Here is a 14,702-nt window from a genome sequence, read left to right as displayed (position 1 = left end):
GCCAGAAGGGTGGCAGTGAAAGCGGAGGGTCTCGACGGACCAGACCCAGGCGACAGAAGCTGGCTTTGGGGACGTGGAACGTCACCTCTCTGGGGGGGAAGGAGCCGGAGCTTGTGCGGGAGGTGGAGCGTTACCAGTTGGATCTGGTTGGGCTCACCTCTACGCACAGCGTCGGCTCTGGAACCTTACTTCTGGATAGGGGTTGGACTCTATTCTTCTCCGGAGTTGCTCAAGGTGTGAGGCGCCGGGCAGGTGTGGGGATACTCACAAGTCCCCGGTTAGGTGCTTCGTTGTTGGAGTTTACCCCAGTGGACGAGAGGGTCTCCTCCCTACGCCTGCGGGTTATGGGGGGGAAAACTCTGACTGTTGTGTGTGCTTATGCACCCAACAGAAGTTCAGAGTATACGGCCTTCTTGGAGACCCTGGAAAGAGTCCTGTATGGGGCTCCTGAAGGGGACTCTTTAATCTTGCTGGGAGACTTCAACGCACATGTGGGCAATGATGGAGACACTTGGAGGGGCGTGATTGGGAGGAACGGCCCCCCTGATCTGAACCGGAGTGGTGGTTTGTTACTGGACTTCTGTGCTAGTCATGGATTGGCCATAACGAACACCATGTTCGAACATAAAGATGCTTATAAGTGTACGTGGTACCAGAGCACCCTAGGCAGAAGGTCCATGACCGATTTCGTTATCGTATCATCGGACCTGAGGCCGTATGTTTTGGACACTCGGGTAAAGAGAGGGGCGGAGTTGTCAACTGATCACCATCTGGTGGTGAGTTGGGTCGAGTGGCGGGGGAAGCCTCTGGATAGACCTGGTAAGCCCAAACGTGTAGTTCGGGTGAACTGGGAGCGTCTGGAGGAGGCCCAAGTTCAGGGGGCCTTCAACTCACACCTCCGGCGGAGCTTTTCAGGCATTCCTGTGGAGGTTGGGGACATTGAACCAGAGTGGTCGGTGTTCAAAGCCTCGATTGCCGAAGCCGCGGCGGGGAGCTGTGGTCTCAAGGTCTTAGGTGCATCAAGGGGCGGTAACCCTCGAACCTCCTGGTGGACACCGGTGGTCAGGGAAGCCGTCCGACTGAAGAAGGAGGCCTTCAGGGATTTGTTATCCCGGGGGACTCCCGAGGCAGTTGCAAGGTACCGACAGGCCCAAAGGGCAGCAGCTTCATACGTGGCCGAGGCAAAGCAGCGGGTGTGGGAGAAGTTCGGAGAAGACATGGAGAAGGACTTTCGGGCGGCACCAAAGTTGTTCTGGAAAACTGTCCGACACCTCAGGAGGGGGAAGCAGGGAACCATCCAAGCTGTGTACAGTAAGGATGGGACGTTGTTGACCTCAACTGATGGAGTGTTAGGGCGTTGGAAGGAACACTTTGAGGAACTCCTGAACCCGACAACTCCGCCCTCTATGTTAGAGGCAGAGCTGGAGTATGACGGGGGATCAACACCAATCTCCCGGGGGGAGGTCACTGAGGTCGTCAAACAACTCCACAGTGGCAAAGCCCCGGGGGTGAATGAGATCCGCCCGGAAATGCTGAAGGCTCTGGGTGTTGAGGGACTGTCATGGTTGACACGTCTCATCAACGTTGCGTGGAAGTCGGAAACAGTACCGAAGGAGTGGCAGACCGGGGTGGTGGTTCCCCTTTTTAAAAAGGGGGATCAGAGGGTGTGTGCCAATTACAGAGGCATCACACTACTCAGCCTCCCCGGGAAAGTTTAATCTAAGGTACTCGAAAGGAGGGTCAGGCCGATTGTCGAACCTCAGATTGAGGAGGATTCCGTCCTGGTCCTGGAACGACGGATCAGCTTTTTACTCTCGCAAGGATCCTGAAGGGGGCCTGGGAGTACGCTTATCCGGTCTACATGTGTTTTGTAGACTTGGAGAAGGCGTATGACCGAGTTCCCAGGGAGTTACTGTGGGAGGTGCTGCGGGAGTATGGGGTGAGGGGGTCTCTACTCATGGCCATCCAATCTCTGTACTCCCAAAGCCAGAGCTGTGTCCCGGTCCTCGGCAGTAAGTCGGACCCATTTCCGGTGAGGGTTGGCCTCCGCCAGGGCTGCGCTTTGTCACCAATCCTGTTTGTAATATACATGGATCGGCGTAGTCGTGGGGGAGGGGGTCTGCAGTTCGGTGGACTAAGGATTGCACCACTGCTTTTTGCAGATGATGTGGTTCAAATGGCTTCATCGGTCTGCGACCTTCAGCACTCGCTGGATCGGTTTGCAACCGAGTGTGAAGCGGCTGGGATGAGGATCAGCACCTCCAAATCTGAGGCCATGGTTCTCAGCAGGAAACCGATGGACTGTCCACTCCAAGTAGGGAATGAGTCCTTACCCCAAGTGAAGGAGTTCAAGTATCTCTGGGTCTTGTTCTCGAGTGAGGGAACAATGGAGCGTGAGATGGGCCGGAGAATCGGAGCAGCGGGAGCGGTACTGCAGTCGCTTTACCGCACCGTTGTGACGAAAAGGGAGCTGAGCCAGAAGGCAAAGCTCTCTGTCTACCGGGCCATTTTCGTTCCTACCCTCACCTATGGTCATGAAGGATGGGTCATGACCGAAAGAACGAGATCGCGGATACAAGCGGCCGAGATGGGTTTTCTCCGCAGGGTGGCTGGTGTCTCCCTTAGGGATAAGGTGAGAAGTTCGGTCATCAGGGAGGGACTCGGAGTTGAGCCGCTCCTCCTTCGCTTCGAAAGGAGCCAGTTGAGGTGGTTCGGGCACCTAGTTAGGATGCCACCTGGGCGCCTCCCTAGGGAGGTGTTCCAGGCACGTCCAGCTGGGAAGAGACCAAGGGGTAGACCTAGGACCAGGTGGAGGGATTATATCTCTTCGCTGGCCTGGGAGCGCCTTGGGATCCCCCAGTCAGAGCTGGTTGATGTCGCCAGGGAAAAGAAAGTTTGGGGCTCTCTGCTGGAACTGCTACCCCCGCGACCCGACCACGGATAAGCGGGAGAAGATGGATGGATGGAGTTTACCCTTTCCTGTAGTGTGTTGTGTTTTTGTGGTCTGCAAAGGCTGAAATCCTAAACGCCTCGATTGTAGTCCTTTGTTTACTTCTGTAAAAGAATGACATCAATGTGTAACACTCCAGCTTACATTGTACGGGCGGGAAATCTGTTAACAGTTGACCATTCTGTTAACAGTTGACCAATCAAGACAGAGCTGGCCAGCTAACCAATCAGAGCAGACTAGGCTCTGGTTTCAGACAGAGGGTGAAAATAGGTGCTGCAGCACAGGCAGTATAAGAAAAATAAAGACCTTTTTGAACATTAAATCATGTAAACATGTCCTAGTAGTAGAGGCATAAACATTTATGAACCTGAGAATTAGCATAATAGGGCCCCTTTAATTTCAGTGGGTTCATCAATGTATAATGATAGTAGTTGTCTTTTTGTCCATAATGCAGTTGAGCAAATAAACATAAAACATACCACTAACATAGTATTTGGGTTGCAAATATTTCGCATAAGCCGCTGACATATTGGTTATTTTACTAGTGGAGGTCTTCCAGGCTTCTTATGCAGACGTCTTTAGTTTTTGTTTGTTTGGGGGGCTTAAGTCAGATCTTCAGCAAGTAAAAAATATGTTGGATTGAAATCAGTAGATTTACATGGCCAAACAACCAAAAGATTAGTCATTCCTGTGAACTATACAGTACAAAGTGGACGTTTTGAACCAGGAGACACATGGTTGTCATTTGCTAGATTCATGAGTATAAATGCTATTGGAGTAGCTCTCACTAAATTGTCTATAGAGTTAGGGTCTTTGCAAGTCTGTCCCTTAATAAGTGATGTTCACAATGTATGTAGGATAAGTCAACAAGCTTTAAATAGAATGGTTAATTGATCCCAAAGGAAAATTGCATAAACACGCTGTATGCTATGCTGAGCATGTTTGTAGTTAACAATAGCAGCATTCCTTTATTGGAAAGAACTTCAGATATTCTATTATTCTTAAAATAGGGAAGTAGTCCTCATCTATCTCCAGTTCTGGATGTCTAACCAGAGAGGAATGCATATCTGAATCTCTGTTGTGTTTTCTCTGCCCATTCTTGGTTCAGAAGGGAAGCATCATTCATTGAACAATCATGGCTTTCTATATTTTCAGAAGCTTAGATCTTTGTTCCATAGACTCTTTGACTTCATGTTTGGCTTTACAAGTATTCTCATTGGTGTCCCTGGTGGGCCAAGCTAGCCAATTCCCAGGACAAGTCTGACAGGGACGTCTGGACACAGAGTTGGGAACCAGTGCAACGCCATGGCCCGAGACATCAGCTGTTGCTCCAACTTAATAACGTCCTGCACAGCGCAGAGTTGCTCTTGGCCCTCTGCCCGGGTCCTCTCGTGCTAAGCTTGCATTCATGTTTCTCTCACAAACAGTTTGCTAGTGCCTCCTCTGGGAATGAGTGGCCCCTTTCTGTGGCAACTGTGGCCCACAGTGGTGCAATACTCAAATCCGCAGAGTGGAGACTTTAAAGGATTTCATTTGTACTTCCTGCAAGAGAAGATGGCTGTGCTTAATTGTTTTGAAACCCGATGAACAACAATATTATAACAAGGTCAAATCAAACAGTAAACAAGCCAGCACGCCATGTTTTCAGAAATGTGGTAGATAATATCGAAACCACTTGTATTGAGATAGTTATACCATCTTGTAATATACCACAGAACAACTGCGGAAAAAAGACAGACTCCACAGTGCTGGTGCCAAGGCTAGAATACTGTACTATCGAGACACACACACACACACACACATATATGCACACACACACATCCCTGCAGCTTTCACCGCTTCCTGGGAAAACAATGAGAGGAAAGAAAAGTCAACAAACCAAAAGGCATCCAGAGTGACGAGGACTGTAAAAGGGAACAGAAAGGGGTGAGAAACTCTCAGAGCAGGGTCAAAGGTAAGCCCCCATGGAACAGACTTCATTAACTTCAGTTATATCCTGAGGAGATCATTAAAAACAGCCATAGCTAACACAGCCTTCTTCTTCTCGCCATCCGCATTCCAACAGCCCATGCTGTTGTGACTCCTGCAGGACTCCATGAGAATTTCTGGAGATCATTAAACGTTCTGTCCGTGCATTAGGCTGACCACAGTGTGTCTAGGGCCTTTACCAGGAATAAACAATACTAGTTTATTCTAGTTAAATTTATTAACTACTCACTCCATGTTAGCTTACTACTCACTCCATGTTAGCTATCATTTATGGAAGAAATGTGTTTATTGCATGCCGCCAAGATGAACAAAGAATCTAAAAATGGCTGCAAGGACAGGTGATTTGGAAGTGATTTAAATAGTGAGGATTTCGCAAAAATATATGTGTCCTGGAAGTAATGGGCATAGGACAGGAGAATGAGATTTGGTTTGTAACCATCCAAGTTTTTTTTAGAGTATGTGAAAGGGTCTTTCAACAGTTAAGGAAACCAATTTATTTGCCATGCATGATGGTACTTTTTGCATCAATATAATCATGGCACAGCAGCATGACCAAAATATGGAGGGAAAGATAATAACATGTCTAAGACTAACTTAAATTAAACTAAATTAATACAAAATGCTAAATAAGATGGTTCAGAGGGAAAAGTTAGTCAAATGTTTCCACCAAAAAAAAAGAACTCTTCAGGCTACAACTACTATCAATTGTGCACTCTTATTAATACACTTCAATTCTGCCAAAACTGCTTCAAAGAGGGCAATGAGAAGGAAATAAATCTGAGTATCCACTAGCTTCATGTAAAAGCAGGTTTTACAGTAACCTGGTTATTGCAGTGCATGTAACCTGATTCCTCCTATTAACCACGTGTTTAGCATGCATGTAAATGTAGTGGCTGTGTGTCAGGCGAACTGCAATTCCCACGCAAACCCCTTTATGAACAGGAGTTGAATCAGCAGGACAGTCAGACATCAGTGCCTGAAAATCCTGCTCTTTTGACATCTCCGCTTTGATGTGGACCCCCTCCCTCTGTCCTCAAGTGTGGGTGGAGAGTTGGGGCTTAGAGCGAGAGAGAGGGGTGGAGTGGAGGAGGATGAGAGAGCTTGAGGAAGTTACCCATATGCAAGTGGGGGCTTTCCTGGAAGGACATCACTCTCTGTGTGTAACTGTAACTACGGCCGTAGCGGAGCACTGTGCCTTATCATCCTGCACAACGTCCACCTGAAACAATATTTGCACATGAGTGTTCAATTTAACATTTGGGTGACCCCTTCATCGCAGTTACAAAATACGCCGCAGCATGGTAGCGCAGGCCAACCCATAATGCAGCATGTGACTAAAGTGGTGGGGAGCATTTTGGAGCACAGAGCAATTATCGAGGGAAAGAATCCATTGCTCAGAAACATAATCCGATGAGAGGGATGCAGTCACAATACAAAATGTCATATTTAATCATCATTATATCTTAATTAGCGCAAGAGGCCACACATCTCTATAAGTGCTGCCACTGTTTATATGTAAGAGCATTCAGAACGAGGAAGATGCTCACTGCTTATTTTAAAATATGCTCCTCTAGTTTCATGTTGTGCAGATCAGTTTTTGGACTCGGGTTCTGCACTGTGACTTTAAAATCCAAGGTCAGAGTCTCATTGGAACCAGGCTGCTGGGCTTTTGCAAATCTGCTAGCCTGTGTTTGTAACTCCAAATAGGTGAACTAAGCACACATGGCAATTCCATCTGAGGTGTTGCTACCGGGGACTGATGATACAAAGCAGGTAAAGCCATGCAAATACATGACGTGTTGAATTGACTTGAGCAAAGGCCCTGAAAAAATAAAACGGTGTTGCTTTTGTTAAATGCTATTTTAGGGTGACCTTTTCCTGACCACACAAGGCATATACTGTGTGGCAGCAGTCCTATAACATCTGTCCACAGGGGAAACCACAAAGCTCACAGGAGGACATGACATGGGTCCATTCCTCTAAAGTGGAAGCAAAGAGCAGAGGCGAAACATCCACTGAAAACCTTTAAGTAATTGCTAGAACTAGGCATTCTGGTCGTGCAGAACACACAGCATGAGTTCAAGAAAGTGTGTGCCATCTCCCGACCAGAATGTGGTGAATGGGAACAGTCACTTGAATGTGATCCATGCTCAGGCCCTAATTATATGGGAAAAGAGTGTGGTGTGACAGCTATGGCTGGGATTGCGGTTGTGTCCTACTCCTAGGAGAGCGCAGCTGACCCTGCGGAAAGAGGGAGAAGGACAGAAAGAAGGAAACATTAAAAGGCGACAAGAGAAGAGCTGAGCAGAGTGGACAAGGAAGGCACTGATGGCACCGGCTAGGAGAGGAGGGAGTCATAGAGGTGCGAAAATGCCAAGGACAAAGAAACCGAGCGAAAGTGTGATTGTAGTGTGCAATAATGGGGAAGGGGGGGTTAACGTTGGAGGCAGACTGTGCAATGTATTGCTGCTGAGTAAGGCCAGGGGCTTACAGGAAGGATTTAAAGAGCCACAGCAACACCACAAAGCACCAGGAGAAAGGGGGTTGCCCAGCAGGGGCCAGGGGAGGGAGGGCGAGCAGGGAGAGGGGCAGACTGGCTGGAGTGGCTACTCTGATCAGGATCCATTTCCAGCCTGGGCCTTGGAATTCCTTTGTTCCTGTCACAGGTCTCCGTTTCCCCCTCGCCTTAATCCCAGCCTGCCTCACGCCCAGTAACACAGAGCGGGGCAGGTAACTCTGCCACATGCATGCCTCTCTATTTACAGAGCAGACCCCACATAATAGAAATAGTAATAGCTGTGGAAGCACTGAGGAGACACAAGGTGGGTTAATACAGGTTGTCACTTTAAAAGTATTTTCTGCGTCTTCAGAAAGTGATGGAACTGTTGCAGTGCGAGCCCAAAAGGATGACATGTTTCACCGAAAAACACCCATACAACTGTTTTTCTAACACTCACAATTTGACTACATAGCACTTCAAAATGTGATAAACTGTTTCGGCCTTCAAAGAGCCCGAGAAGCCAAACAAAGCACAACCTATGACATGGCGGTGCAAAAATTAACCATCTTCCTTTTAGTCCCTACTCATCCTCCGCATTCTTCACTGGGAGGGAGATGGTCATTCGTAAACACATTCTCCAACCGTAAAGCTATCCAGCAACACTTGTGCTTTTTCCCGCATTGGCCGTGGCCAGGCTGCCTTAAGCCCCCTTCATAGGGCTGCCAAGAGGAGTCAGTGGTACACTGTGCAGCACTCGCAAAGCCCTCTCCCACGGCTATTAGTGACCATTCATCTGGGGAGCCTGGGAAAATGCCTCTCCAGCCTGCCGTGGCCATGGGGAAAGAGGCTGGCAGGTGTTCCCTCCCCCTAAGCCCTGGCACCTGTGCAGGGAGAGGAAGAAGGAACCAGCTCTGCCATGGGGTAGAATGGACTCAAGGTGCCACTTTGCCAGGACTCCTCTAACTCCGACTGGTAGGAAGCGCTTCAAACTCCAGGGCTACGATATACCCGAGCTTGGCCTGGCTTGGAGGGTTCAATGCGGCTGAATCGATAATAATAGTAAACGCAAGACATCTGGTAATGTGCTTTGGCAGTTTTAAATCGCATGCTAACTAAATCCGTGTAAAATGGGCCTTCTCAGTTTACACTCATACACCAATATATACACCATTATGGACAAAACATCTATATCCCCTTGTGGTAAAACAATACTGGCACAAGAGCAAACGGAAATCAAGCACACAATCTAATCTACAGTGAGTATATCCGTAATGTCTGACAAATACTTGCTTGCGCAGTATGCACAGCACGTTGTGTTGTGCCATGTCTGAAGTGAACATGTTTTTCTTTCTGGCTTCTTTTTCTGCTGAGCAGCATCTCTAGGAGGACAACTGTGACACTCGTGCACCAGCTTCCTTCTTCGAATATCATTTTAAATGACAAAAATGTATTCCTCAAAGCACAGAGAACCTATTATCCACTCATTTTCAATCTGTAATTACCCTGAGAAATGTGGGTGTGTCCAACACGGTCTACCAGGGAGAATGCGACAGGCCTCTCCCAAGCTCTCCTTCCCTGGGCTTCTAAAGTCTAGCATGTCCATTTCTGCCTGTCCAGAGCCAAGATGTTTGGTGGGAAAAGTTCCCCCTGTTCATCTCTCTGAAAACATAAATAAATCACATCACTATGAGCTAATCATGAAGTCTCAAGTCGCCTGGGTATACAAAAAGAGGGGGGGCTGGGATTTGACAGTTGGAAATTGGCCTCTGCAGCTGAGATACGAAGACAAGGATGGATTTATGTTGGGCAGAAGACATGAGATAAGCCCCACTCTGACATGTTCAGTGGGTGCAATACACACAGACACATATGCACCCACACACATACATAAATACAATAACCCATAGAGATAACTCAGATACAAGCATTTGCACTGAAGGGCCTTGGAATGCAAAAAGCTGTTGATGGCTCATTTGAAGTGCCAACAGCTGAGGCTGTTACGCTTCTCTTACTGCTGTCTGTTGGCGGAAGCCCCTGTGATTTCACACTGGCACCAGCTCAAACACCGCCTCATACAGGACCCACAATCCCCCCCCCATACCATCCCACACATAGCACCACACACCATCTGCCTATTCTTGGCCCAGACATCAGTGCCACCCTGCCTGACACCTTTCTCTATGTGTAACAACATGCATGAGCACATGATACAGCACATACACATGTCCCACTTCAGGGTCTCTAGCCTAATTCTGCTCTCAAATGTCATAATGTTGCACACAGATGTTAAAAAAAGGTCTTCTGCTGAAACAGATACATGCAGAAAACCCGCTTCCACTTCCCGCTATGGACGGGGCTAAAAGTCCTGTTAGGCTTAGCATGTTAGCGTTTGACCTGCCTGCAGAAAGGATGACCCCAATACTTAATACCTACCCTGAGGTTTGCTGGGCTTCCCTCCCTAAGCCTATAGTCTGTCCTTCCCTTTTTATGGCTCCTGCCTGCCTGCTAACTTCTCACAGTCACAGTCTCCACCTTTACTGCTCTGCCGCCTCCCTCACATGGGACAATGAAAAGACCAAGAATGTGATTACACTCACTTAAGACCTTTAATAGGACTAGAGCACATGAACTGTGTGGGCCTGTTTAAGGCGCGATACCTTTTCATGTTCTGAGAGGGGGGGGGGATTCTACAGTATGGTATGGAGTCATGTTCCACGGGTTACATTCTTTTTGGCAACGCTGCAAGGAGCTTAATCATTTTTACATGCATATTTCCTGCTGAAATACTGTGTGTGTGTGTGTGTGTGTGTGTGTGTGTGTGTGTGTGTGTGTGTGTGTGTGTGTGTGTGTGTGTGTGTGTGTGTGTGTGTGTGTGTGTGTGTGTGTGTGTGTGTGTGTGTAGCCTCGGTCTGTGATCTCCATCATTACAGATGTCTGTCTCTCCTCAGTCTGTCATGGGAAATATGACACATGCTATTCTGTAACCGTACACCGTCAGCCTGTTCACACCTAGCCCAGGGGGAGGATATATCTCTCCAACGCACTGTCGCTCCTTTTGATTCTCAATGTTCCTGGCGAGTATCAGCGCCTCTGTGCATGGAAGCATCCACATGCATGCTACAAGTATGCAAATGCTGCCTGTGACGACAATACTTTCAATTTAGAAAACAACAAAAGTCGAATAAGGTACGCATGCATCCGTGTTTGAAAACAAATGCACATGTGAATGCAGGGTTTCAGTGGGTGGGGAGTAGCGTGAGAGGCAGAGCTGCAGCCACAGGAGAAACTTTATGGAGCCAACTGCCCTGTAATCCCACTCTCTCTGCCCTGCTGAGTGAGCGCGGTTTAACTGCCCTTAACTGCTACCTGTGACAAACCTGTCTGCCTTACAACAGCAGCCGGGGGTTCCTCTGAAGCAGGGCTTACAGTGCTTCAAAGGCATGTGCGTGGGTGGCTGAGGGAATGTACTTGCATTAGATAAATAGGGATGAATTGAATTGGCATAGTCATACTGAAACATCATTTATATGGGAACATATGTGTCAGGGCAACTGCTGTTAGGCTAACCACGAGTAGAGAGCACAGGTGTGCCAACCCCCACGAAGGCTTGCAAACATTAGCCATTTTTAATGGATTTACATTATGTGCCAAGTTAAACAGTGCTGCACAATATAAGAACTCATATCAGCTCTCACGTCCTGGTCACACCCTGGGCGTAGAAAGCCACCGTGTCCCAACTAGTTCTGTTGTCTTTTCTCCCACACTTTAAAAAAAAGGTAGCCATGAAATGACTTTTTAATGTGCTTTACAACTCCATTCCCATCCTTCTCAGGGCTCAGTGGCTCACTCCCATGCACGCAGCGATATCTCTGCTCGGAGGGCCAAGTGAATAAATAATGGATTGAGTTCAAAGCCAAAGTAAACAATTGTTCCTATTCAAGACTTGATGATAGACACACCTAAGACATGGCAAAGGAAGACAAAGATGACTGCATTCCTGAGATGTGAGCAACAGGGAAATCAAAACATTGTTCTCATTACATAATAACAATTCAGACTCACTTACCAGTAAACACATGAAGAAGCAATGTCACTCATATTATGGATTGTTAAAAGGCAATAATAAGCATATGTAATAGTGGATTATTTTGCTCTGGGATAGTGTATTGAGGGTCAAAAGACGGTGTTTTACCTTTTACCAAAAAGGCTGGAGCAGGTGGCAGCTCCTTTTTCTGTTTGGGCTGTCTTCTGTGGTGGAGGGACTCTGCGTACTGCTTCACCCTGCGGTCCACAGCATCTCGTACCAGGGCTGTGGCTTCCTACAGTGTGAAGATATTTCATCTTTTTCAACTTACAACACAGAAGTTCTTTTATTTGACTTTACAAGTTAGATATATGAAATGCAAAGGCAGACAACAGAAGAGTCGGAGTCTCATTTTGAAGGTCGGAAAAGGTAATTCAACAAGTGGCGATGAGAACAATTATGCGACAATGAAAGCCACTAACAAGATCAGAAAGAAGGCTCAGTCATTTTAGTTTCCACGCTGCTGCAGACTTTTGAAAAGGCCCCAAGCAGAACAGAAGCCTTGCATTCACGCACACACTTTATTCACACGAACGCCCTTCTGCCTGTGTCTATACCTCGATGTGGTGCGCAGTAAACCAGCTGGTGTCCTCAAGGCCGGCCAGGGGCAGAACGTGGAGATCCACCAGCACAGCAAAGTTCCCACACTGTAACACAAAGAGGAAGGACAGCCACAGGTTGCTGAGGGGCATTGAGCTTACAGACAACAAAGGAAATCAGAGTGTGGGTGATTGACAGCGAGACAAACCACAACGACCCCCCAATGTCCTCAAACATCGCCCCAGGCCTCTCACCGCACTGCCCTCCCTCCAGTTCCTCTGTCTAGCCATCTCTTTACCAATCTCTTTACAAGTAAACCATGGCCCTGTCTGTCTGATCATATTTCTCCTCTTTAAGCGTATATTCTTGTTCTCTAGGCTTTACCAATAAAGCTACTGCCTCACGTCCCAGAAGGCTGCACACAAAAGTCTGACGATGTACCACATAAATTAGGATTATCCAACTATGTATCCAAGTGGTTGTAAAACCCCACAATCTAACCTAAAGCACTTCTGCACTACAACTTCTGAGTGCTGTAGAAAGCTGAGTAGAGGGGCTGCAGAGTGGATTCCTGAAGCGCTACGTCACCGTGTCAATGACAATAAGCTACAAGGGACATGGAGGCCAGAAATGCCGCGGCTGGTTAAGTTGCTGTTACATCTTTCTCAGGCCAGCCTGATTATGGTTTACACATGAGTGCAAAAGCTGCCCGCTGCAGAGAGCAAATGGACGTGGGTCTCGTGTGAACTTCGCCTCAGCCTGGACAAGGAAGTAATGGATGGACTGAGACCACCCACAACCTGACACAGAGGAGCAACAACTGCCCAAAGACCCACAGTGGTCATGCAGCAAAAAAAGCATCAAACTGAATGGGGTAGCAAAAACAAAGTCAAATAAAGACAAAACCAGACACAGATTTGAAGCTCTGCAGTGCAGAACTGGCAGAGAGTGTGTACAAACAGAAGAGGTTATTCATTTAGTAACTGGGGATACTTATGCACACTCAAAGCTTTGTTTTGGGCCAGGCGATTCCCACTGGGTGAAAGTATTGCAGACAGAATGACTGAACTTCACAAACCAGACCGAGGGATGTTCTTACAGCCCCGCTCTGTGGATGACGCGGGAGAAAGAATTAACAGGGTGTGTGCGGGAACGGGAAGGCCCCGCTACTTAGGTCCTAATTCTAGACACAAGCCTATACTTCACTACTCCATCCAGCTGCCCCCTCCTCTTAAAAGGATTCAGGTTAGCTCCTTCGTCAAAGAAGAAGATTGAGGGTGCTTTATTGACTACATCTGATCCAATTACATGAAATGTCTGAATAACGCCCCTGAGCAAATCAAGCTCACCATTTCTTTGAGCATTTTCCGTTCTCTGGGACTTTTTTCCCAGTAATAATTGAAGTGAAGCTGCTTCCTTACTTCTCCTAACAGGTTAACCAGAGGAGAGGGCGCCCCCATATGACTGATCAGGGAACTTGATTCAATTTCAGTCATAGCTTGCACTGTTTTACACGGTTCTTTTGCAAGATATGGCAAGTCCTAAAGCCCTGATGGGTTCCAACTTGTTCTTAAGTATGTCTAATTGGCACCTAGACTAATGGGAACATGATGTCATAATAATTCCCTTAGAAATGCAATGCATTCATCTGTGATACTGACTCATATCTTTAAATATGTCCAAACATCATGATGTGAGAGTCACAAATACAAAACTGTTAAATATTCTCTGTACAAACGTAAATATAAACTAAAGTCTCTATACAAAAGAAAAATGCTTTCACAAAGACAAAAATGCCATGGACCAGAACAGAGCCCCCCTTATGTGCAAGCTCGTCTTGTATAAAATGTATGCATGTTGCCTGTCAGAGTGAGCTCGTCCCCACAGATCTTCAGCCCTTTGTCTCACAGCGGCCCACGGATGACTGGTGGCTTCAGCTCACTGCCTTCAACAAGCACCAGTGTGTGGGAAAGCCTAGCAACAGAGGGTCAGACCTTGTCAATCAAAACACAGGGAGCGACTAACGGATGAGCCCCACCCTGGTGTCTTGGGGTTGGACTTGACACACGTTGGAGGGGTCCTGGAATCCTGATCGCAGTCTTTGACTTTGGAGACTAAAGGAAGGCCTTGGGCAGGGACGTGCACAGACATTTGGAGGGGCTATTGCTCTAAACTGGAAAAAGGGCCCCACCCCCCGAAAAAAAATATAAGACCAAAACGATTATTACATTAACTAATTTGAACAGTAATTCACATCATCATCTCATAACAAAATAAGCTAAGGCAACTACTTGCATTCGGTGACTTGATTTTTTAAATGAAAACCGGGGACATTTTTGGTTTTGCAGTCCATATCTCATTAAAATATCTAATGTTAGTAACTACTAAAGAAAAAATGGGGACAATTCAATGTAGTTTGACTATTGCAGACATACTGATAAAATAGAGCTTCTATAATTATCTTAAATAAACTCACTAATTAATTAAACCAGTTCAATACGCATTATTCTTATTCTTATCATTCTTTATGAGCACAGTAATGTGTAAGGTATCTAATTACTTATTTATTTAGTATTCCATAACATAACAACAGAGATGGTCAAATTAAAGTAGAGACATGGCAGAAATCCTACAATGAA

At 46.9% G+C, this 14,702-nt stretch overlaps 1 protein-coding gene across 2 annotated transcripts in view; it reads right to left on the bottom strand.

The window, feature by feature from the left end:
• slx4ip (SLX4 interacting protein) overlaps positions 1-14,702 on the bottom strand; it is a 50,428-nt gene that overhangs the window by 22,757 nt on the left and 12,969 nt on the right. The window contains exons 3-4 of one of the 2 annotated variants that reach the window (XM_034101057.2): positions 12,081-12,170; positions 11,632-11,758 (exon numbers count right to left, since the gene is read on the bottom strand). In XM_034101057.2, coding sequence (XP_033956948.1) covers positions 11,632-11,758; positions 12,081-12,170 — 217 coding nt within the window. Of the gene's footprint in view, positions 1-4,829; positions 4,873-11,631; positions 11,759-12,080; positions 12,171-14,702 lie in introns of those variants that run through there. The other variant, XM_034101058.2, reaches the window with a different exon arrangement.

The sequence above is a fragment of the Pseudochaenichthys georgianus genome, chromosome 15 (genome assembly GCF_902827115.2).
Source record: "Pseudochaenichthys georgianus chromosome 15, fPseGeo1.2, whole genome shotgun sequence".
NCBI lineage: Eukaryota > Metazoa > Chordata > Actinopteri > Perciformes > Channichthyidae > Pseudochaenichthys > Pseudochaenichthys georgianus.
This window is presented reverse-complemented; position numbering and strand designations above follow the sequence as displayed.